General features: G+C 44.1%; 2 protein-coding genes across 2 annotated transcripts in view; both read left to right on the plus strand.

The window, feature by feature from the left end:
* The first annotated feature begins 303 nt into the window (after window positions 1-303).
* LOC126497373 (transmembrane epididymal protein 1A-like) lies at window positions 304-1,086 on the plus strand. The gene has a single exon (XM_050135365.1). The coding sequence runs from the start codon at window positions 304-306 to the stop codon at window positions 1,084-1,086; it is 783 nt and encodes a 260-aa protein (XP_049991322.1).
* Window positions 1,087-9,768: 8,682 nt separating this feature from the next.
* Rgsl1 (regulator of G protein signaling like 1) overlaps window positions 9,769-23,287 on the plus strand; it is a 66,316-nt gene continuing 52,797 nt past the window's right edge. Inside the window, exons 1-4 of the mRNA XM_050135124.1 lie at window positions 9,769-9,879; window positions 12,058-12,132; window positions 14,365-14,494; window positions 22,812-22,916. Coding sequence (XP_049991081.1) covers window positions 9,769-9,879; window positions 12,058-12,132; window positions 14,365-14,494; window positions 22,812-22,916 — 421 coding nt within the window. The remainder of the gene's footprint in view (window positions 9,880-12,057; window positions 12,133-14,364; window positions 14,495-22,811; window positions 22,917-23,287) is intronic.

The following is a 23,287-nucleotide window of genomic DNA, read 5'->3' on the forward strand; positions in this document are numbered from 1 at the left end:
AGGTCATAGGATGTGCGGACAGCTGATACCCAAGCATTGTGCTGGAGACATGTTGATTTCATTGTTCGCCAGTGGTTAGCTGGTTATCAGTGAACCAGAGCAGAAGACTGTAACGGAAACCATGACACCCACCCCACCCTAGGTTTGGGTTTCCTCCAAAACCATTTCCCTCTTTCAAGTGGATGCAGTGGGATGGGTCGAGGTTATAAGTGATCTTCAGCGGGCTCCCTCTGTGTCCCAGAGCCCTGAGCGAAAGTCCATTCGCTTTTGCTTCTGCCTTTGCTCACACCTACTTTGGAACTCATGGGAGGGTTTGAGGGGCATCTGTACCCCGGCCTGTCCTTATTCCTCTATGGACTTTATCATGCAGCACTTCTCTCCAGGGCTGTGATATGCAACTCCCCTGTCCAATATCCACCACGCCCTCCCTGGAGCAAAGGAAGATGGGCAAGGTTCCGGCAAATGTATTATGTTGGCTTTCTGAAGATCCTGAGTTCCTGCATTTTAGTAGTGCAAGAGTTGCATAGCATTCATTGGCAGTTGATGCTCATCAGCAAGAAGTATCACCAGAGAACCTTCATGTACCGCAAACAGTGGCAGCATCTCACGCTCTACGCGGCCTTCTTTCTGAGTGGCTGTGTGGACGTGGTCAGCCAGAACCTGCTGCCCAAGAGGTGCATAGTTCTGGAGCAAGGTGCCCAGGCGTTGAGCATGTGTCTCCTTCTGCCCCTGATGGTGTCTCATATGCAGGACACAGAAGGAGTGGAGCTCCGCACGCACATGCTGCTCATCCAGGCCCTGTTTCTGCTGACCCTGGTGCTGACGGTCGAGCTGTGGGCTCCCAACGTGCTGCTGATCTGGATGCTGAAGGCCTTTCTGTACCTCGTCACGGGCTCCTGGCTCATGCAGATAGGCTTCATGCTGTACAGACCAGTCTCTGGCTATAAGTGGATGGACGACGACAAACATGACATAGCATTTGCCACCACTTTCTTCTGCTGGCATGTGGCCTTCGGTGCCTTCTTGATGCTCTGGATCTACGGCTGCTCCGTTGTGTGGCACTGTTACCTCATCACTGATGCCTGAACCTGGATTCACCCATGTGCTTGATGTCCCTGCAGGCTCCCAAGACATCTGAATGACTAGTGGTGAGCGGAAGGTGCTGGAAAGGAGGCTCAGGCACCCTTCAGAGGTGCCCCACCTCGAGACAGCAGGCTGGTGGGATGGGTATACCTCTGGCTTCTCTTCATCTAATTTGCTGAAGGTGCAAAGAAGAGGAATAAAGCAAGAAAGGCCATCTACGACCTTCACTCTTAGTTTCTTGCATCTCTCTTCCGTTCCCACCTCCAACTACAGCACCTGCTTGTCTTGCACCTCTTTGCACCCTCCCCTTCCCCCCTCACTCCCCACCCATGAGAACATAACAAATGTATGACATCCTGCCTTTGGAACCTTTGGTAAATATCTTTTACTTCATCACATAGAACATTAATCAGAAGTCACACTTAGCACCTCCTTGCTCAGCCATCATAATAACCATCTCCTCGTCGTTTCTTGTCCTGGACTTCTGTGAGGCTCATTTCGGATCCAGGCTGTCGTTTTGGCAGTATGAAGCTCAGAACTGGTCCTGGTTCTTTCCTCTGACTGCTTTGTGATTTGTCTGACTAGAAGTTAGACCCCCGTGAACAGCGCCTTCCTCTGCAGAGTCTGGTAGAATGCAGTGACCCCCAACAGCCATAGGGGAGTCCCCAGGCATGGTCAGGTTCTCCTCCTCAGCATCTTCTCCCATTGCCTTGGATTCATCTCCATCAGTTTCCAAATAGCCGACTTGCCCGACCCCGGCCCTCTCTGGTTCCCATGGATAATAAAGTCTAATGGCTTGCATGTTCGGCCTCGCAGCCGTCCTACTGGAGAATGCTATTTAAAGGGCTAAGGCAGCTACGTGCAGCATTCCTTAATGCTGCAGCTGGGTGCCAAGGGGGTGAGAGTCGAGCTTAGCTAAGGTACTAGGAGCCTATGATGTGAAGAATGTCCCCCAGTCCAGATGCAGAGTAAATGTCTAGTCAGGACGAAGTGGGCTTGGAGCAAGGCATTCAAGTCTTTTTCCTGATTAGTTATTTATATTAGTCTAGTTTCTAGGAGAACTAGATGTGTCCTCTGTTTCTGACCCATTCTTTCTAGTTAATTTTCCTATTTGGAAGTCAAAGTGTGACTGTTATCAAATGGTCAGGAACCCCCTCCTTCTGTTTGGGGGTGTAGGAGAAGTCTGAACAATTGCCAAGAGGGGAGGTGATTTCCAGAACCACATAGACTTCTCACACATGGCCAGCAACCCACAGTGGCTTTTCCTGCCTCGGTAGAACCATTAGGCCGAATGTTCCTCTCCACTGGAGGTGAGGGGCCCTGGTGTGAATGTAAGGTATACCTTAGGGAACTCTTCTACCTAACCCTGGGACCATTGGGACATTACGGGGTCCTAAGAAGGTTCTGCATTTTCCTGACTGCCACAGCCAAGTCTAAGCCCCTTCTTGCTCCTCCACACCATGGATGTCTTTCCAAGCTTTGTCTCAGGATTTGAGCCGCCTCTGGTGTCTTGAGCTTAAGGTGCTAGACTCAGGACCTGTAGTTGGGAGCCACCTGATGTAGGTGCTGGGTACTGAATTTCGGTCCTTTAGAAGAACACTAAGTGCCCCTAACCATCAAGCCATCTTCCCGTTCCTGACAAGGATCTTCTTGTACTCCCCTTGTCACGGTCACTAAGAGCACTAATGAATCCTAATCAGTGCTGAAAGCAAAATTCTAAATTACAGGTTCCAAGATAACAGTGTAATGTTTCCCATTTTCCACCAGAGGGCACCATCTTCACGTGAGCCAGAAAGACACTTGCTCTCCAATTGGTATTGAATCACCTAACAGTGATGGGGAAGGAGTCTCTGACTCTTTTGCCTGCTTTTGGAACCCTTTTCCTCCTGCTGGGTTGTGTGGTCCAGCCCTAATATGAAGGGATGTGCCTAGTTTTACTATAACTTGACATGCCAAGTTTAGTTGATATCCCAGGGAGGCCTTTTTCTGAAGGAAAAAGAAGAGGAGTGGATCTGAGGGAGAGGGGAGGGGAAGAGGAAGGGGAAACTGCTGCTGTCTGGGGAAAATATATGAGAGAAGAATAAATGAAAGAGGGGAGGGGAAGGAAGGAGGAACAGAGGTAGGGAGGGAGGGAGGAAGGAAGGAAAAAAGGAAGGAAGGAAGGAAGGAAGGAAGGAAGGAAGGAAGGAAGGAAGGAAGGAAGGAAGGAAGGGACAGGAAGACACCAGGAAAGACACCCCGTCAAATGTGAACAAATGCAGAGACCTGGTGTCGATCTGTTTCCTAATAGATGTGTGGACACAAATAAGCACAGAATTCAACAGATACAGGTTGTTTGTGAGTGTGTGCATGTGCATGTGTGTGTGTATGAGTGTGTGTGAATTCAACAGATAAGGTGTGTGTATGTATGTATGTGTGTGTGTGTGTGTGTGTGTGTGAGAGAGAGAGAGAGAGAGAGAGAGAGAGAGAGAGAGAGAGAGAGAGAGAGAGACTCAGAAACCTCTTGGTCATTTAATCTCTGAAAGTTCCTTCTAATTCATGTGAAAAATAGTTGGATGAGTTTTAAGGAACTGTTTCATGCTGTGTGTGTGTGGCGGGGGGAGGAGGGGGTCAGTCATTTCCTCTCAGCCCAAGCAGTGAGGGTTTGGACAAGGACATCTATCCTAGACCCAGACACCATTGTCACAGTGGAGACCGTGTTGTTGTGCCGTTAGCAATGAACACTTATTGGCACTGAGCTGGCAGCAGGAGCAGTCAGGGGACAGACTGGGGGAATATGCGGTAACTGAAAACTGGCTTTGGTGTCTATGGAAAGGTGGGGCAAACGGCCCAAAGCAAAAGCATGTGATTATAGGAAGAAGCAGCCAAGCGCTGCAGGCATGAGAACGATCCAGCCAAGTAGTATTTTAGTGATGACTGCTCATGGAGTTTCCTTGGGGTGGAAATGGCATAACTGGTCCAATAAAGTCATTATAGAGAATACAGCTCTGTGATGGGAGAACTCTTGACTCTTTTCATTGGTGCATCCACACCGGTGGGGAAGCTTCTGTCAGATGGAGTGCTCAAGAGATACACGCTGAACGAGTGAACTGACCGAAAGCTAACAGGAGCTGCCTCGAAGAGGGCCAGAGTCACGGCCCTCATCCAGTTTGCAGCCTTGACTCAGACTTTAGATCAAGGTATTATTCCCTTTTGCCAAAGGCTTGCAGTATTTGTCAAGCATCTGTTACGAATTTTCTTCTTAATATTTGGTGACGCCCTACTGTCATCTCCAGGGTCAGTGCGCTGGGTGAAGATGACACCCAGACTCCGGGGAAGCACTGTGTGTAGGACCTGGTACAAAGTGCACCCAGCAAGCAGCAGAGCTGAGATGTGACCTCAGCTTTTTAATTTATTCACCAGTGTTTCCCATATTTGCCGGACGGCAGTAATTACCCAGGGTATTTGTGAATAATATAGACCCCTGGATCTCATCCCATTTCTTATCATCAAAATTACCAGGGAAACGTCCTGTTGCTGATGAGCAAGAACAGGCGGGAGAAACCACACAAGTAGGGCAGGGACTCTGAAGCAACAATTCCACAAAAGTCCTTGCTTGGAGGTCAGGATTGCTGGAAGAGGGCTCTGGTTCCACAGTCCTTGAGATTTCTTCCAGGGAGTAAGCATTTCTGGCCTAGAGGCTAAATGTGGGGGCTCTGGTGAGCAGCTTTAGAATTGTGTCTCCATGGAGAAAGTGGATTATATCCATTCCCTAATTTATAAATGATGGCATGGTTACCTCTTCAGGAGGGAGAATATTACCGTAGCCTTGATCTAGGCCTCTTTTGAGGCCATTAAAGTCATGTAAGCCACTAAAGCCAGGGTCCAAAGGAACCCAAGTTTTATCTTTGGCCCTGGATAGAGTCCTAACACCCTAACAGTTGATAAAGCTGCACTGTCAAATCACCCAGCAGAGAACGCCCCTCAGGAAGGCCGATGCTCCTGAAGCCCTGCTGAAGAGATGGCAGAAATGACCACCCCTTTAGTGAGATGATGGACTTTCCTTCCCCAAACCCAGCTCCCAGCGCAGTGATGTATTTTTTTCTTCTTCTCCTCTGTCACTTTGCTTTAGACTCTAGCCAAAGCCCCAGAATGTGTTCTTTGGTCCTTTGGCCTTTCTCATTCTCTCTCTGGAGCTCCCTCCCATTTGCTGTGAGCCGAAACTCCATGCCTAACTCAAAAAGGTGTGGCTCTCTCTCTTCTTCCCCATCTCCCTCCCCCAGGAAAATGCTGAGATTTCTAGCCTGCCTGAACTGTGCTTTTTCTTTTTAATCATGAAAATCATTGTTTCTGGGCTTCCTTCTGTGTCTGTTTTTAAATTCTTTAATTGATGGAACTAAGCATCTTGAGAGGGATCCCAATTTCCCTGGAAACATGTGGTATCCCAGTGGGCTCCATAAGTTTTTTACCAATAGTAATTTATGTTTTCAATTTAAAAATATGTATATGTCTTCCCATGTCTCCAGGATGTTGGAGTCAGAAGTCATTCTTCGGTGTCCTTCCCCTGGAGTTTACTATTTCTATTTAGATGGGATCTTACTGTGTAGCCTCACCTGACCTGTAACTGTAGGCCAGGCTGACCTCAAACTCCCAACAATGCCAAATCATTTTGTTCTTGAAATTTCTCTTAGGTGTGATACAATGCTGTTCTCAGGATTTCAGAGGATGTTCTTGACTAAGTCTTTGATGTATATAGATAGGCCTGAGGGTCTTTCATGTTAATGTCCCATTTCTATCAGAAAAAGAAAGAGAAATAACTTAAAAGGACAGAGAAACAAACAATTGACAATAAGAACTAAGTACCTGATGAACTTTCAGAGATGGGAATTCAAGACATCAGACACTTGATGCTTTAAGTCAGCGTTTCTCAACCTCCAGGTCGCAACCCCTTCACAGCGGTCTCATATCAGATATCCTGAATATCAGATATTGACACTATGATTCACAACAGTAGCAAAATTGGAGTTATGAAGTACAAAACTAACTTATGCTTGTTGGTCACCACAACATAAGGACACTACACCATACAAGCTCGCAGCACCAGAATCATCGCTCTAAGTGGACCGAAAGCTGAATGAAGGGTGCAGCCACGTTCAGCAATGTGACAGCTCAGCTGGCCGTAGGGGACCGTAGACAGACCTGGAAGACACTTTCAACACACAGAGAGTGGCTAAGTATAGGATGATCTGGTTTGTTCAAGGCGATCCAGAGATGGAATAAGGTAGATTTACTTCACACTGAGAGCTGCACCAGAGAGGAGTGGAATAGAATGGAATCGAGATGGAACACTGCGGAGAGCTCACTGTGTGCTCACGTTCTGTTTCTGGCCAATCCGTGGCAGGGAGGGCATGGCAACATGAGCAACGCTGGTGAGTCTCTGGGAGATAGCGGTGGTGGATGAACCCAAGGCCTGAGCCCTCCTCTAGAGCAGACCGCTCACCCTCCCTCCTCTAGAGCAGACCACTCCCCCTCCCTCCTCTAGAGCAGACCGCTCGCCCTCCCTCCTCTAGAGCAGACCACTCACCCTCCCTCCTCTAGAGCAGACCGCTCGCCCTCCCTCCTCTAGAGCAGACCGCTCGCCCTCCCTCTAAACATCAATCCTAGGGCTTTGTTTTCCTTTTCTCTTCCCTTCCCCACTCCTGCCTCACACCTTTAAGGATGGGACAGGAAGGCTTTGATCATAAGAGAAAGCAAGAGGGACAGAGGTCAAATGTAGGTCCAGCCACCATGTGCCTTACCTCCTCCAGGAAGAAGGCCCTCGTGGGTTCAGGGTTATCCAGGGATTTCTCCTGTTGTCAATTTTATCTTGCTGGGGTGTGGGATGAGTCCAGTTGGAGGCCGACTGGGGTAGGGGCGTGAGAAAACAGGACCGTGGAAATGTCAGCTCTAAGAAGGGGCTGTCTTGCCTGCGGCAGGGAATGGGGAACTTTGCTGAGCCTCACTTTCCTGCACTCAGTTGGTTTCCATGACAGTCTCATCCAATAAACAGCTGCTTAATCAGTAAGAAGTGATTAGTATAAACAATTGACAAACAGACGAACCAAAACTGTATGACTGTGTGTGCACACACACATGAGCATTCGTGCCAGGGCACATGTGTGCTAGTCGGACAACTTTTGGGAGCCTGCGTTAGCCTTTATCTTGGGGCAACATCTCTCTTCTTTCTGTGAATTTTAGGATCTCTGGGCGGATGTTCTTGTCTCTTGCTTCCATTTCTCCCTAGATGCTCTGGGACCCTAAATGGATGTTTCTTTATCTAGTTTTTATGTGGGTTCTGGGGATCGAGCTTGGGTTTTCAGGCTTGTGGAGAAGCACTTTTACCAGAGGAGGCATTTTCTCAGCCCAAAGCAGAAAATTAAGGACCATCTTTGGTAAAAAACAAAAACAAGAGGGCTAGAGAGATGGCTCAGTGGTTAAGAGCATTGCCTGCTCTTCCAAAGGTCCTGAGTTCAATTCCTGGCTCATAACCATCTGTAATGAGGTCTGGTGCCCTCTTCTGGCCTGTAGACATACACACAGAATATTGTATACATAATAAATAAATAACTTTTTTTTAAAGAAACAAAAACAAAAATCATTTATGGGATGGGAGATTTGTCTCTGAAGTTAAGAACATATCATGATCTTCCAGAGGATCTGAATTAAGTTCACAGTGCCCCTATCAGGTAGCTCGCAGCTGTCTTTATCCCTAGTATCAGGGGATATGAATCCCTTGTTTAGTCTCCATGGACAAGTACATATCACAACATGTGTGTGCATGTGTGCACACACAAATATTTTTAAAAAATCATACATCTGTGACAGATCTTATATAAACAAGTACTGTTTCATGCCTAGGGGTAGAGGATGAGAATACCCAACCCCCTTACCCTAAAGCTCAACCCAGTGAAGAAACTGTATATATCAGTGGCGGAAAATAGGACTCTTTCCCTGTAATAATGGAAAGCATATTTGCTAGTGCAGAGGAGGAGTGAGCCCCTGTACCACTGCGGTAGGTTCTGTAGGAGGATGAGCCAGTCCTTGATGCTAGCTAGTGATTTGTGATGCCCTGTGCGTTGAGAGGCTATTTTGGGCAATGAGACTCTGTAGCAAAGTCAGGGTTATTGTTTAAGTGAGTCTACAGCATGCTTGGGAAGCAACAGTGGCTTGCTTTGGACTTCTAAAAGGGGGTGGGCATGATGGAAAGTGGTGGGAGACAAACAGCAGGCAAAACTCAGCCTGTGAGACCATGGGACACTGAGGATCTGTGAAGGGCTCTAACCAATAACAACGCCAACACACTCTGGTGACCATGTGAGGCCACTGGCAGGGAAGACCCTGGAACCGGAGAGACCATTTAATGAACCAATGTCGGGGTCTAGAAAACAAATGGTGGGACCTGAAATGAGAGAAGGACTCTGTGTGGATGGAGAAGAGGGGGACCATGGCAGAAACAAGGAAAAGGGGAGAAGCCACGTGGCATAGACGGCTAATGCCTATGGGAGGCACAGTAGAGGAAGACACACGGGAACAGTGGGAAGAGGGGGAAAGAGAAGGTTTTCTGGATTAGATTATTAATGTTCATTGGATTATTTGAACTAGATAACTAGATTTTAGGGCTGGGCTTATAGTTCTATTGGTAGAGCACACATGAAGCCCTGAGTTCGAGTCTCAACAGCATATAGAGGGCACATTTACCCCATACTCATACACTTAGGGAAAGCACTGAGTAGACCTGGGAGTTCTTAACAACAGCAAAAAGGGAGACATGAAGTTGGGAGGGGGGGGTACTAGGGGATCTGGAGGGAGGTCATAGTAGATAGAAACAATCAAAATACAATATATAAATATATGACGTCTCCAAAACATAAAAAGTATTATTTCAAAAATTAATTTAAGCAATGAAGCAGGCAGCCATGCCTATAATCCCAGCACTAGGGAGGTGGAGTCAGAAGGACCAGAACTTCAAGGTCATCCTCAAGCAACGACGTAAACTTTAAACCACGATGGGCTACATGGGATTCTGCAGGAAAGGAGGAGGAGGAAGAAAAGGAGGTAGAAATAAAAATAAGTAAAATAAGACAAAATAAAGAAAGAGAGAAAGAAAAAATGGAGGATAAAGAAAAGGGAGATGCCTGGTCTGAAAACAGATCTTGTGATGGCTTGTGTGTCATTTGTTTAACAAGTCAGGAGTTCTCAGGAAAAGCAGAGAGGGCCTCATGGGTGATACAGGCAAACACTGGGAAAGAGTCCACTGCTCAGGAAAAGACGTGTCTGGGGTAGAAGACAAGGGTCGGTGATGGCTCTGCTGCACACGGCCACGCTTGATGGGTTTCTAATTCTGTTACTCAAAGGCAAACATTTCCTGGTTTCAATCTTGAGAGAAAATGCCAGAGGCCATCATATTTAGCATCTGTATCTTCTGATTCATTTGAACAAGACCAAGGAACATATGTCAGTATTTAAGAAAGCTGGAATGCTAGACTTAAATTACCCAGGTGAAATTCTATTGGGATTCCCCACGGCTATGAGTATGTAAGAGAGCAACAATGACAAAGGGCCCTGGAGGAGGGACACAGGGTCAGATCTAAAGGCCACTGCCTTGAGACCTGGCATGTCAATCGTCTGTCCAGCAGCTTTGTTTTCTCCATCAGACATAACTCCATCATGGCTGTTTTGTTTTCTCCACATGCAGAGATCATCGGTTCTACAAATCTCATTATTCTTTTGGAGGATGAAGTCTTTGCTGATTTTTTCAACACATTTCTTTCTCTCCCGGTAAGCATTCTTAGCTCTGAATCCAAACGTTCCATCGATATGTCTAAGTGTCTGTTATTTTTTGTATTAATTTCTTTTTCAAATTGAGAATTTTTTTCTGCTTTTGAATTTATTATATTTATGTGTGTGTGTGTGTATGTGTGATGTAAGCACTACGGTACATGTGTGGACATGAAAATAAAACTTGTGAGAGTCAGTGCTGTCCCTCCACTATGTCAGATTCAGGTCATGCGGCTTTGGATGACTGTCATGAGGTGGATGGCAGTGTTATCTAAGCCACCTTGATGGCCCTCAGTTTAATCCGAGCAAATAAACAGGAACCAGAACCAGCTGTCACATCCCCAGACACTTCCCAATCACATCATAACTCCGAAGCCTGCCTTTCCAGTTCAGAATTGTTCAGTGCTTCTGACACTGTCTTGGGTCTCAGGAGCTATTTTAAGACATTAGTCATCCAATTCACTAATATAAGCACTTCACAGTGATGCTCTAGAAGCAGTGATATGGGAAGATGGCATTCTAGTCAGAGGTATACGTAGATATAAAAGCTATTTCTTATTAGAAAAAGGTTCAGATCTTTGTTTTCTCTCTCTTAGGTTGACGAGAAGGTAAATATTACAATGCATTGGTAAATAGTTCAACCATTAAGAGTCTTAGTTTTTACATACAAGCAAGATAGTTCCAAGGTCTACATGGGGTATATCCAAATGAAAAGTGAACCTCAGAATTAAGTCATCTTAATGTTCTTATGTAAAGAAGACTGTTAAAGTGGAAAAAATCTTAAAATCATAGTCTCTTGAAATAACAACGTCAGGGAGTCTCTCTTCCCCCATGGCTGCAATGAAACTTGCTCTACGTGCCAGGATTTCTTCTAGCTGCTTTCAGACTCATGTGATGAAACACCATGACCAAGGTAACCTAAGAAAGAAAAAATTGCTGAGTGATGGTGGCTCACACCATTAATCCCAGCACTTGGGAGGCAGAGGAGGGAGGATCTCTGTGAGTTCAAGACCAACCTGGTCTACAGTCAAGTTCTAGGACAGTTAGAACTACACAGAGAAACCTTGTCTCAAAAAAATATATAAAGAAAAGAAAGGAAGGAAGGAAGGAAGGAAGGAAGGAAGGAAGGAAGGAAGGAAGGAAGGAAGAGAAAGTTTATTTTGACTAATGGTTCCAAAGGAATAAGAGTTCATGATGGTGGAGCAGAGACAGCAGGTGGCAGGAACGGCAGCTGGGGCAGAAGCTGAGGGCTCATATCCTGAACCACAAACACAGGAGAGAGAGAGAGAGAGAGAGAGAGAGAGAGAGAGAGAGAGAGAGAGAGAGAGAGAGAGAGAGAGAGAGAGCTGGGAGTTATGCATGGCTTTGAAACCTCAAAGCCCACATCCAGTGACATACTTCCTTTAACAAGGCCACACCCTCTAAACCTGCCCAAACAGAACCACCTAACAGTGCCACCAAACAGTGCCAAAAAGATATCCTCCATAGGCTCAGATATTTGAATGTTTGCCAGAGACCAAATATTCAAATATCTGAGCCTATGGAGGAAATGCTTTTGCTGTTCTTGCTGAGATTGTTTCAATTATGGTATTTCTCCCTTCCCTTTCCTAACTCCAAACTCTTCCATAAACCCCTGCCTACCCTCCTTCAAATTCATGGCTTCTTTTTTTTAAACTAATTGTTATTTTATACATATGTGTGTTTGTATATACACACATATTCCTAAATATAGCCTGTTGGATCCATAAAATGTTCCTTGGATGTATATTTTCAGGGCTAATCATTTGGCACTGGACAACCATTTGGTTGTGCTCTTCCCCAAGCTGGACTACTTCTCTCATTACCAGCGTTACCAGGATGCCTCTAGTTCTTTGTGTGGGTTGAAGCCTTGCGCCTTGGTTTGCCCCCATCCTTCTTTGGCATGTCCATTGCTGTCCTCCTCGTTCAGCGCACATATAGGCAGTCATGTTGGTGAGACTTTACGAGTCTAACTTCTGATGTGACAGTCAGACACAGCCTCACAGCAAAGTCCCTCCTTCTCTGGCTCTTACAATCTTCTTGCCCCTTCTTACGCAATGTCTCCTGAGCCTTATGTGTGGGAGTACTTTGTAGATGTATTCACTGGGACCGCATTTATGGAGGGTATTCTTATCCCAACCATCATGTTTTCTTTCACAGGTCTTTGGTCAGACACCATTTTATAATGTTGAGAATTCACAGTGGAGCTTGTGGCCAGAAATACCTTACGACTTGGTAAGATTCTTGAATGGCAAAAGGTTCAGGACAGAGGGAGGGGGTGTATTTGAAGAATTTGGAGATGGGGAGGAAGAAGGCACCTAGGGGTGGCCGTGGAGGAAAGTGTGGAGCAGCTGAGGGGAGAAGTAGCACTAAGCCAGGGAGACAGTTGGCAGGCTACTCACCGCGAGACAAGCAATTGCTGCTCAATTCTCGCCTTATAGTCTAGCCGACAGTTAGGAAATCATCCTGTCTGTTGTGATGGTTGGGCAGGAGATGCTTGGACACTATGCCGAGAAGAAGCCTAAGGGCACGCACCTAAGCAAGAAAGAACCTAAGACTTAGCTGACAGAGTGTGCAGTGGGAAACGCGGGCCATAGATGTGATCAGCTGTGCACTGCTCTCTTCTGAAAGCATGCCATTCTCTTACTTTCTCTACCTTATAAGTTGTTCTTCTCCTCTTCCATTATGTGGACTTTCGACCTGCCGGTGGCTTTCTGTGCTATGCTGGTGGTGTGTGCTACTGCACAGGTCACACTGAGCCTCCCTCAGGAAGGAGTGTTTCCTCTGAGCTCCAGAGACCTAAGAGGACCATCCTGCTTCAACTGTTGCATTTAGTTTCTCCACAATTACTTGAAACTTTGCTTCCCCTCCCCTGTCTCTTAGGATCCTCCCTCTTCTCTAAATGGTAGTGTGTGGTTTTTTTTCTATGTATTTGTGTAGTTATTGGAAGAGGAACTTGCTACATAGCTCAGGCTAGGCTAGAACTCATGATTCTCCTGCTAGGAGCTGGTAAAAGGTATATACCTTCGCATTCAGCTTCTTTGTGCAGTTGACGTGGGTTGGCGTTTTATGAGAAATCATTTTGAAAAAGAGAAGTAAGATAGTCGAGCTGTACCTGAAATCTCAGAACAAGATTTTTTTAATGTTCATTGCAGTGCTACTTTCATGCTTTTTTAAATTGATTTTTATTGAGCTCTACATTTTTTCTCTGCTCCCCTCCCTGCTTCTCCCGTCCTCTTCTACCCTCTCCCAAAATCCCCATGCTCCCAATTTTCTCAGGAGATCTTGTCTTTATCTACTTCCCATGTAGATTAGATCCATGTATGTCTTGCTTAGAGTCCTCATTGTTGTCTAGGTTCTTTGGGATTGTGATTTGTAGGCTTGTTTTCTTTGCTTTATGTTTAAAAACCACTTATGAGAGAGTACATATGATAATTGTCTTTTTGGGTCTGGGTTACCTCACTCAAAATGATGTTTTCTAGCTCCATCTATTTGCCTGCAAAATTCAAGCTGTCGTTATTTTTTCTGCTGTGTATACTCCATTGTGTAAATGTACCATTTCTTCAGTTGAGGGGCATTCAAGTTGTTTCCAGGTTCTGGCTATGACAAACAATGCTACTATGAACACAGTTGAGCACATGCCCTTGTGGTATGATTAAGCATCCTTTGGATATATACCCAAAAGTGGTATTACTGGGTCTTGAGGAAGGTTGTTTCCTAATTTTCTGAGAAATTGCCGCACTAATATCCAAAGGGGCTGTACCAGCTTGCACTCCCACTAGCACTGCAGGAGTGTTCCCTTTACCCTACAACCTCTCCAACATAAGTTGTCATCACTATTTTTGATCTTAGCCATTCTTACAGATGTAAGATGGGATCTCAAAGTCATTTTGATTTGCATTACAGAACAAGATTTTTGCTACTCTTTATTATTATTATTTTGGTCAAACAAAAATTTATCTGTTTTTCTTAAACAAGCTCGGGAATAAGGAAAACTTTCTGAAGATTTGTCATGTTGGGATTTTGTTTTGTATGGGTGTGTGTGTTTTAATTTTTTATTTTCAACTTAACAACTTTCATCTTTGGGAACCTCAGTTCGAGTCTCCGCTCCCCTTAGGCACAACTTTTAACCAGCACTTCCAGCCAGATGATGCAAAGGCAACGTGACTTGATGTCCCTTTCTTTTCCTTTCGTTTCTTTCCATTCTTCCTTCCTTTATTTATTTTTTTGTTTGCTTTTTTGAGACAGGGTTTCTCTGTGAAACAGTTCTGGATTTTGGAACTTACTCTGTCGGCCAGGTTGAACTTGAATTCACAGAGATCCACCTGCCCCTGCCTCTGCCTCTGCCTTCTGAGTGTTGGGATTAAAGCTATGCACCACCACGGTCCAACTTGATGCTCCTTTCTGTGCTGGATTTCTGCAGGGTTCAGTTCCATTTTTCTTTCTGTTATTTTGTTTGGACTCTAGGTTGCCAAGTACAAAGGATTATTGACCTGGTTGGAAAAGTACCGGTTACCTTTCTTCTGCAAAACAGACTTGTGTTTCCACTACATTCTCTGTCGGGAGCTCATCAGCTTTATCAAATCCCCGGAAGGAGGTAAGCATAGGTGTGAGAGCGTGTGGAGAAATATGGGAAGCCAGACTGCATAACGATGCCATGCATATCAATTCTATGGCATGATCCAAATCCTGCCTGCATTTGTAGCCATGGAAGAAGTCTAACACCTGTTGCATCAAGAGGTGACACTCCTGGCATCCAGGGACATCTGCCTTCACATGCATATACCCACACATAGATACATGCATATACACAAGCAAAAATGATAATAATAAATCTTTTGAAATTTTAATTCTTTTAGGGAAGACAGTACGAACGGGAGCATAGGGAGACAGGTTGTGAAATGCCACCTTTAGGTGAGGCACAGCTATTACATTATGGACTCAGCAGCCTCAGCTACCTGCTCCAGATGTGCGCAGTACTGATCCTGTCGACAATCAGTTATGGATGGAAGAAGGGCTCATGAGGCCTTACCCCTAAACTATTGAATATTGAAAAATTACGGGAAAGGGGGAAATTGTTCTCAGTTGGGTACTCACTTCTGACCTCACCAGGCTCTCCAGTAGGTCAGTCCAAAACTGTGTGGACACCCCCAGAGATGCGCCTGGTTACACTGGGGGTGGGGTCACAAATAAAACAAATAGATGGGAATGTGAGAAAGATCTGTAGGGAAGGGTGGGGGAAAGGTGAGAAGAAAATGAAAGCGAATGGAGGGGGTGAGAGTAATCACTGTGTAGTATACACATGCAGGAAATTGTCCAAAAGCGAGTTTAACTGATAATGACAATCCTTTCAGATACACATGATTGAAAGTGATTGGATGCAGCCTTTCTAGTGCCGCCCCAGTTATGACACAATCCTCACAATCCTGGATATTAAGACAGGCCTTGGGTGGTTAGGTTTTTTTTTTTTTTTTTTTTTTTTTTTTTGATACTGATCTCAGGAGCAGTTAGCACCAGACCTGAAAACAGAAATGGAGTTCGTGACCTTTGAAGTGTGATTATGAACACCACCCTGGAGGAATGGACTTTCCAGGTCATTCTGAAAGGAACCCCACTGAAATGTGATACAGGAAGCCTTTGGGATCCTAGATGTTATTGAAAAAAAAATACAGGAGGACCAGAATGCTGAAGACAATGGCAACAATTTAAGGGAAATCAAGACATCAAATTGTAGAGAGATTATGCGAACATAGTCAATGGGAGAGAATTCAGCTGCGTTCTAGATCCTCTTCTGAACAAAATAACCCTTGTGGAGTAGAACCATGTAGAACGGAGGTGCGTGGAGATGTCCGCAGTGTTCACTTGTTCCCGGTGCTCACGTCGCATTTGAGGATGGATGCAAATGAGATGGGTATCACGGACAAGAGGAGGTGCTATAAATGTAAGGAATGAGGAGACTTCCTCAGTTCTCCCCGATGATTTAAGAATCATGTGAAGGGCTGGAGAGATGGCTCAGTGGTTAAGAGCATTGCCTGCTCTTCCAAAGGTCCTGAGTTCAATTCCCGGCAGCCACATGGTGCCTCACAACCATCTGTAATGAGGTCTGGTGCCCTCTTCCAGCCTGCAGGCATACACACAGACAGAAAATTGTATACATAATAAATAAATAAAATAAATATTTTTTTAAAAAAAAATCATGTGAAGACTCACACTGGAGAAAACCACAGATGCAAACAATGTAGAAAACCCTCCAGTATGCATAGCTGTGTTCAAGGAAATCCTGCTGGAGAGAAATCTTATGGCAGGAGCCATGTAACACACAACAGAGTTGGATCACATAGATGCCGGTGTGCAACCAGTTTCTCTTTCACTCAGGAAAGACGGTGCAGCGAAAAAGAACTTCATATGTAAGAAACGCGAGAAAGCCTTTGGGTATCCTTTCTCACTTTAGAGCGTTGAACGGAATCGCTGAAGAGAAGCCCCATGAATATGCGCAGTGTGGGGGAAGCATTCACTTGCTCCATTTCCTTCTGATGCCAAAAGAAAAGCCACAGTGAAGAGAAAACTTATGAATGCAAGCAATGTGGTAAAGCCTTCCCTTTATTTCAGTTTACTTCACTGCCATCAAGGAGTCCACAACAGAGAGAACCCCAATATATGTCACGAATGTGGGAAAGCCTTTGGTGGCCACACTTAACCTTCCACATCTGTGGTGGCTTCTATGCGATTGGCCTCAGTAAACTCATATATTTGCATGCTTGGTCATCAGTTGACCTGTTTGACCAGATGAGGAGGTGTGGAGTGGGTGTGGCCTTGTTGAAGGAGGTGTGCCACTTGGAGTAGGCTTTGAGGTTTCAAAAGCCCACACCAGGTCTGCTGTCTTTCTCTACCTGTGATCAAGATATAAAGCTCTTAGCTATTGCTCCTGTGCCTGCCTGTGTGCCACCATGCTCTCCTCTGTGATGACAATGGACGAAGCCTCTGAAACTGTAAGCCAGCCCCCAGTTAACTGCTTTCTTTTATAAGAGCTGTCTTGGTCATCTGTCTCTTCACAGCAATAGAACGGTGACTAAGACAATACCACAGGATTCACAGTGGACTCAAACACCCTATGTGTGTAAACATTGTGGTAAAGCCTTTTACAAATTGCAGTTCCCCCTGATACCATGAAAAGATTCACAGGAGAGAAATGTTATGTATCTAACCAACGTAGGGAAGCCTCACTTAGCACAGTTGCCTTAGATGCCACGAAAAGATTCGCAAAGGCGAGAAGCCCTATATGTAAATATAGGAAAACGTTCATCTTTTCCTATTTTCTTCAATGGCATAGAATGATTCAGTGTAGGAAACAGTGTTACGTCATGTGGGAAAGCCTTTACTCATCCCGGTTCCCTTCGGTTCCAGAAAGGGTTTCAGAGTGGAGAAAATCCTTAGGGTGTAAGCTATGTGCCAAAGCCTTATATCCTTGGAGTAAATTGTGAGCACATGAATATAAGAATGCTGCAGGTAAACAACATGGATGTCAGAAATGTGGGCAGGCCTTCTCTTGTTCTGCTCCCTTTGAGAACATGTAAAAAACTCACAACCGAGAATATACTACGTAGGTAGGTGCCATTGCTACAACGTATTTATGGCAAGCATGACTATGCATGATGAAGAAAACCCATATCAACATAAAACGTTTAGGAGGATCTTTATGAACTCAGTTTAAATGCAAATATGAAAGCGCAGACTCTGGTGAAAATCTAGAAGTACAAGTCTTTAGTTTGCCCATAATATGAGATACACACTAAGTCGGGACTTTGTAAATCTGAAAAAGAAATATGTCTATTATATCAAACAGTTTCATAGATTTGAAGAAAAACCTTCTGTAGTGGAATAGTATCAATATAAGTAATACAAAAAACCTTATTCAAAATAATTTGTTTAGAATGTTCTAGAAATTAACTTTCATAAGTTTTCTGAAAACGTTAAATATGTCTGTCATTCATTCATTCCTAAGGTAGGTAGTGGGACTATACCGTTCTAGTTTCATTCCTGAAAATAAATGTTGAAGTAAAACAGTTCTATAAGCATATTGAAATATCTACCATACGGAGAGACTTTATTTTTATGTAGCTTTTAAGCAGTTGATTAAAGGGTATCTGATTGGGCTCACATAATAGGCATTTATCTTTTATACACATACACTGTCTCTTCAGATCAAATGATATTTTCATTAGCATTAGTATTTTCTACTATCGGATTATAATTTCTTTGTAAATATATATGCATATATTTTTAAGAGTTTGTTAAGTGTTTCATATACTGTATGAATTAGTATACATTCATGAATTACATCAACTTTACAAGGTTTTTAGAGAAAAAAAGGTAAATAAATGGAAAATATTACATACCAATAGTAACTAAAAGAGAACTGGAGTGGCTATAGTAAAATCAGACAGAACAGACTTTAAATCAGAAGAGACACATAAAGACGTTATTCAGGCCAGGCAGTAGTGGCTTACGCCTTTAATCACAGCACTAGGGAGGCTGAGGCAGGCGGATCTCTGTGAGTTCAAGGTCAGCCTGGTCTAGGTCAGTCAAGGTCAGAGTTAGTTCCAGGACAGGCTCTAAAGCTACAGAGAAACTCTGTCTCGAAAAAACAACAACAACAAAAAAAAATTTAACTGCAAACTTTTACTTTTCTCTTGGAGACTACCCAAACATATGAAACAAAACTTTACAGAACTAAATTCAGAAATGGACAACTCATCTATGACCATAACCCCTTGAATGTTCCCAATCTCATATGCTCTCAGAAGCTATGAAACATGTAAAAGACGAGTTTCAGTCCTTTCTAAATGATTCCAACAACAGGGTTACTTCAAAATTCATTCTATGACGAGATCATTGTACCAAAGCCAGACAAAGAAGCTATAATAAAAACCAGCTCAATGACCTTTATCAATACTGATATAAAATCCACAATAAAACATTAGGCACCTGAACTCTGCAGCGTAGTAAAAGGTTATAAGTCCCGAGCAAGCAGACTCATTCGCAGAGGGCAAGGATGGTTCAACATGGAAAAATTAATCACTTCAGCATACCACAATAACAGAACAAGTAAGATTCCCACTCCCAGCATTCCTGCTTAGCGTAGCAGTGGAAGCTTTTACCAGAGCAATTAAGAAAAGAAAGGAAGAAAAAAGATTTTATTTTTGGAAAACTAGAAGATAACAGAAAACAAAACTAGAATTATCATTGTTCACAGGATATGATATTTTATGTAAAACAAAAACCCTAATGTTTACACAAAATTTCCTGGTAGAACTGATAAATGAATCCCATAGTGAGATATAAAGTCACACACACACACACACACACACACACACATATTCTCCATAAACAATTAAACAAGAAATCACAAAACGATCCAATTTATAAGATATTAAAAATAATAAAAAAGTAAATATTTAGGAATTAACTCAGTCAAACAGGTGAAATATTTGCACAATGAAAATTACAAAACATTGCAGAAACAAACTAAAAAATAAATTAATAAAAATACCTCCTATGTTCATAGTTTGGAAAACAAATATTGCTAAGACATTAGTACTCCTTAAAACACAGATTCCTGAAATCCCAATAGCTTATTTTACAAAAATAAGAAAGTCAGTCCTAAAATTCATATAGCAACTCAATGGGTCCTGAGTAGCTATAACAATTTTGAAATTGGAGAGAAAAATGGGGGTCTCATACATCCTAATTTTAAAACTTAGTACAAGACTATAATAATCAAAACAGTTTAGTACTGGCATAATGACAAATCTTAAGACCATTGAAAAACAATATAAAGCCCAGAAATAAACACCAAGCATACAATGAAATGACTTTTGAGAAGAGTACCAAAATTATTCTGTGGAAGAATAGTCTCCAATAGGCGATGCTGAGTGCTGGGGAAATGGCTTAGTCAGTAAGATGCTTGCCTTACCAGGGGGAGGACCCGAGTTTAATCATAGAGACAGCTGGCTTAGTGCCACACACTTGAAATCCTAGCATTAGGGAGCTGGAGACCAGTGGATCTCTGGGGAACACTCCACTCAGTCAGCCTGTCCCATTAGGCAAGTTCCAGTTCAGTGAAAGGTCCTGACTCAAGAGTGAAAGGTGGATGGCCCCTGATGGCAGCCCTGATGGCAGCCCCTGACGGCAGCCCCTGATGGCAGCCCTGATGGCGGCCCTGACGGCAGCCCTGACGGCAGCCCTGACGGCAGCCCCTGATGGCAGCCCTGATGGCAGCCCCTGATGGCGGCCCTGACGGCAGCCCTGATGGCAGCCCCTGATGGCAGCCCTGATGGTAGGCCCTATGGCACCAGAGGTTGTCCTCTGGTTTCCTCAAACACATGTATATATGCACGAATTCAGAGAGAGACAGAGGGAAAGAGAGAGAGAGAGAGAGAGAGAGAGAGAGAGAGAGAGAGAGAGAGAGAGAGAACAAAAGAAAGCAAGATGCTGGAACAAATCAAAATCTAGATATAAGAGAAAGAAGTTTACCTCTATAACACATGGTAGATAATAATGAACATAAATCAAAGACCTAATTATTAGATCTAAAGCTGCAAAACCAATAGAAAGTCCAGGCCCAGGGTTTCACATCATTGGATTTGGCAGTAATTTCTTAACTGTGACATCAGTGCAGAGTTAACCTTAGAATTTAGACCTCAGAGGAAACTACCAACAGAAAAAAAAGGAACAGCATAGAATGGAAGAAAATATTTGAAAGGTATATAATTTGAAAGAGGAGGTCCATAATATATAAATAACTCTTAAAACTCAACAACAACAAAAAATATGAAATGAAAATAGGCAAAGAATGCAAAGCCATTTGAAGAAAATATTTGAAAGGTATATTATTTGAAAGAGGAGATCCATAATGTATAAATAACTCGTAAAACTCAACAACAACAAAAATATAAAATGAAAATAAGCAAAAAAAAAATGCAAAACCATTTCCTCCGCAGAAGATGAACAGATAGCTAATAAGCACATAGAAAGATACCTAGTTCACTAGTTGTAAGGGAAATACAAGCCAAAACTGAACTGAGATACAACCTCACATCCATTACCATGTCTACTGCACGATGATAACCGCTGGGGAGGATTTGAGAAACTTGGAACTCTTACACGTGGTTGGTAGCAATGTTAAATGACAGAGTCACCGCAGAAAGCAGTACAGCAATTCCTGAAGAACAAACAAGCAAGCACAGAATTACCACACTGTCCGGTAGTTTTACTTCGAGGTGTATATTAAAAGGAGTTGAATACAGAGTCCCAAAGAGTTCTTTGGGCACCCATGTTCCCAATGCCGTTATTCACACAGCTAAGCTGAAGAAGCAACCCACGTCCATCAACAAATCAGTAGCTAAGCAAAACATCACCCATACATTCAATGGAACGCTATGCTGCCACGAAAAGGAAATGCTGGCATTCGCTACAACACGGGGCAAGTTCGAAGAGACTGTACTGCGTGAAATGAGCAATTAGAAAGGGGAAAATACTGTGTGTTCCATTTGTATGAAGTGTTTAGAGTCAAAAATCACAGAAAGTGTGTTGGTAACTGCCAGGAGCTGGAGGGATGAGAAATGAGGGTTATTATGTAATGGTTACGATTTCGGTTTAACCTGAAAAAGAAAGCATTTTGGAGACGCATGGTCATTTTAGTTGCACATTACAAATGTATCTAATGGGGCTGAATTGTACACTAAAAATAGTTAAAATAGTGATGTTTAAAGTGTATTTTAACACAATACAAACAGGGCAATGTAATTCGGATCAGACACATATCTGCTCAATGCCTTTGTGCCCCACCCCCTAGCATCTACCCTCACTCACCAATGGTTCTTGTCTCTGTGCAAATCCAGCACCCCTGCACCCCAACCGAGGGGCCCTACAGACCAGTCTCCCTTTCCTTTTAGGTCCCATCACTTCTCCCTGCCCCCACTCACTCCAGTCCAGCCTGGTTCCCAGTTCATCAAGCATGCTGGATACCTTCCCACCGCTCTGTTCTGCACTAGCTGCTCCTCAGCCTGGAATGCTCTCCCCAGACATCCACAGGGCTCTCCCTGCCACCTCAGACGCTCACGCAAACCCCACCTCCAGTGAAAGCTGTTCCAATGATCCCATGGAATCCTGCCCATCCGCTCACCCAGAACTCCCGGCATGCTTTGCTTTGCTCTACCGCATTTTGCAGTTCTTGCCACTTTCAGTCTTATTGAATAATGTACTCTTCATTATACATGGTTTTGGCACATCCCTTTCACGGGAATTGAATATAAACCCCTCAGGGGCAGGAATTTATGTTTGACATCCAAGGCATGGAACAAGGCGTGGCATCTAGTGGCCACGTAATCAGTATTTGTTGAATGAGTGGACAAAATTTCCGTGTAGAGTTGAATTGGCAACTTTTGACTCACTAGCCAAAGGAAGCGACAATCAGGGGCATCTGTGGAGTCAAATATCATACCAAGCCCCTGCTATACTCAACTACCACTTTGATTACATTTTACACACACAGAGAGAGAGAGAGAGAGAGAGAGAGAGAGAGAGAGAGAGAGAGAGAGAGAGAGAGAGAGAGAGAGAGGAGGGGAAGACAGAAGGAGAGAGAGTCAAACCGCTTTTAAGGACAGTATCATTGCCAGGTAGGGACCGTAGTGGGGGGAGAGGGTATTTTTGAGGTATGGATTATACGCACACATGAAGACCCCACATGCGCCCCTGACACATGTTACCAGATGCCTAGTTTCAAAGGCACCACAGTCAGGACCCCGTTCATCTAACCGACTCACACTGGATGAGCGGGGTTTGGTCATGTGCAGGGCTGAAAGAAGGGCAAGGGGAAGAGTTCACATTCCCTTTCTCATTGACTTTCCTGGCAGCCAAGATGATGAGATGGAAAATGGCGGACCAATGGCTCCTGGAAAAATGCGTCGCTGGGGTCCGAGGAATATGGCGTTTCTGCTCCTACCTCATGGGCAGCGCAGGTGGGTTTCTGAAGAAGCCCTTAGCAGTTTCCAGGGTGTCCAAACCTCAGGCGGCAGTTACGTGCGTCAGTGGAAAATCTAGATATATTTAACAGTGCAGTTTGGGTGAAAGATCGCTTAGTTACAGTAAAAGCAATCCAAATCCCTTTCATTCGTCTATATAGCAGTATCTGCCAAGCACGTCTGTGTGGTACCACTATGCTAGTAGGATGGAGTACAATGACACACAGGGGTCGTACGTTCCTTCTCTGGGTATTTGAAACAGGGTTTATCTTTGTAGCCGACTGTCCCGGAACTCACTCTGTAGATCAGGCTAGCCTCGAACTCAGATCCACCTGCTTCTACCTCCCAAGTGCTGGGACTAAAAGACA

The sequence above is a fragment of the Alexandromys fortis genome, unplaced genomic scaffold, assembly GCF_014885135.2.
Source record: "Alexandromys fortis isolate MF-2015 unplaced genomic scaffold, M_Fortis_MF-2015_v1.1 scaffold_21, whole genome shotgun sequence".
Taxonomy (NCBI): Eukaryota; Metazoa; Chordata; class Mammalia; order Rodentia; family Cricetidae; genus Alexandromys; species Alexandromys fortis.

Bases quoted from the DNA above. Each gene is read 5' to 3' on its own strand.
- LOC126497373 (XM_050135365.1), top strand. From the start codon at position 304: ATGGGAGGGTTTGAGGGGCATCTGTACCCCGGCCTGTCCTTATTCCTC.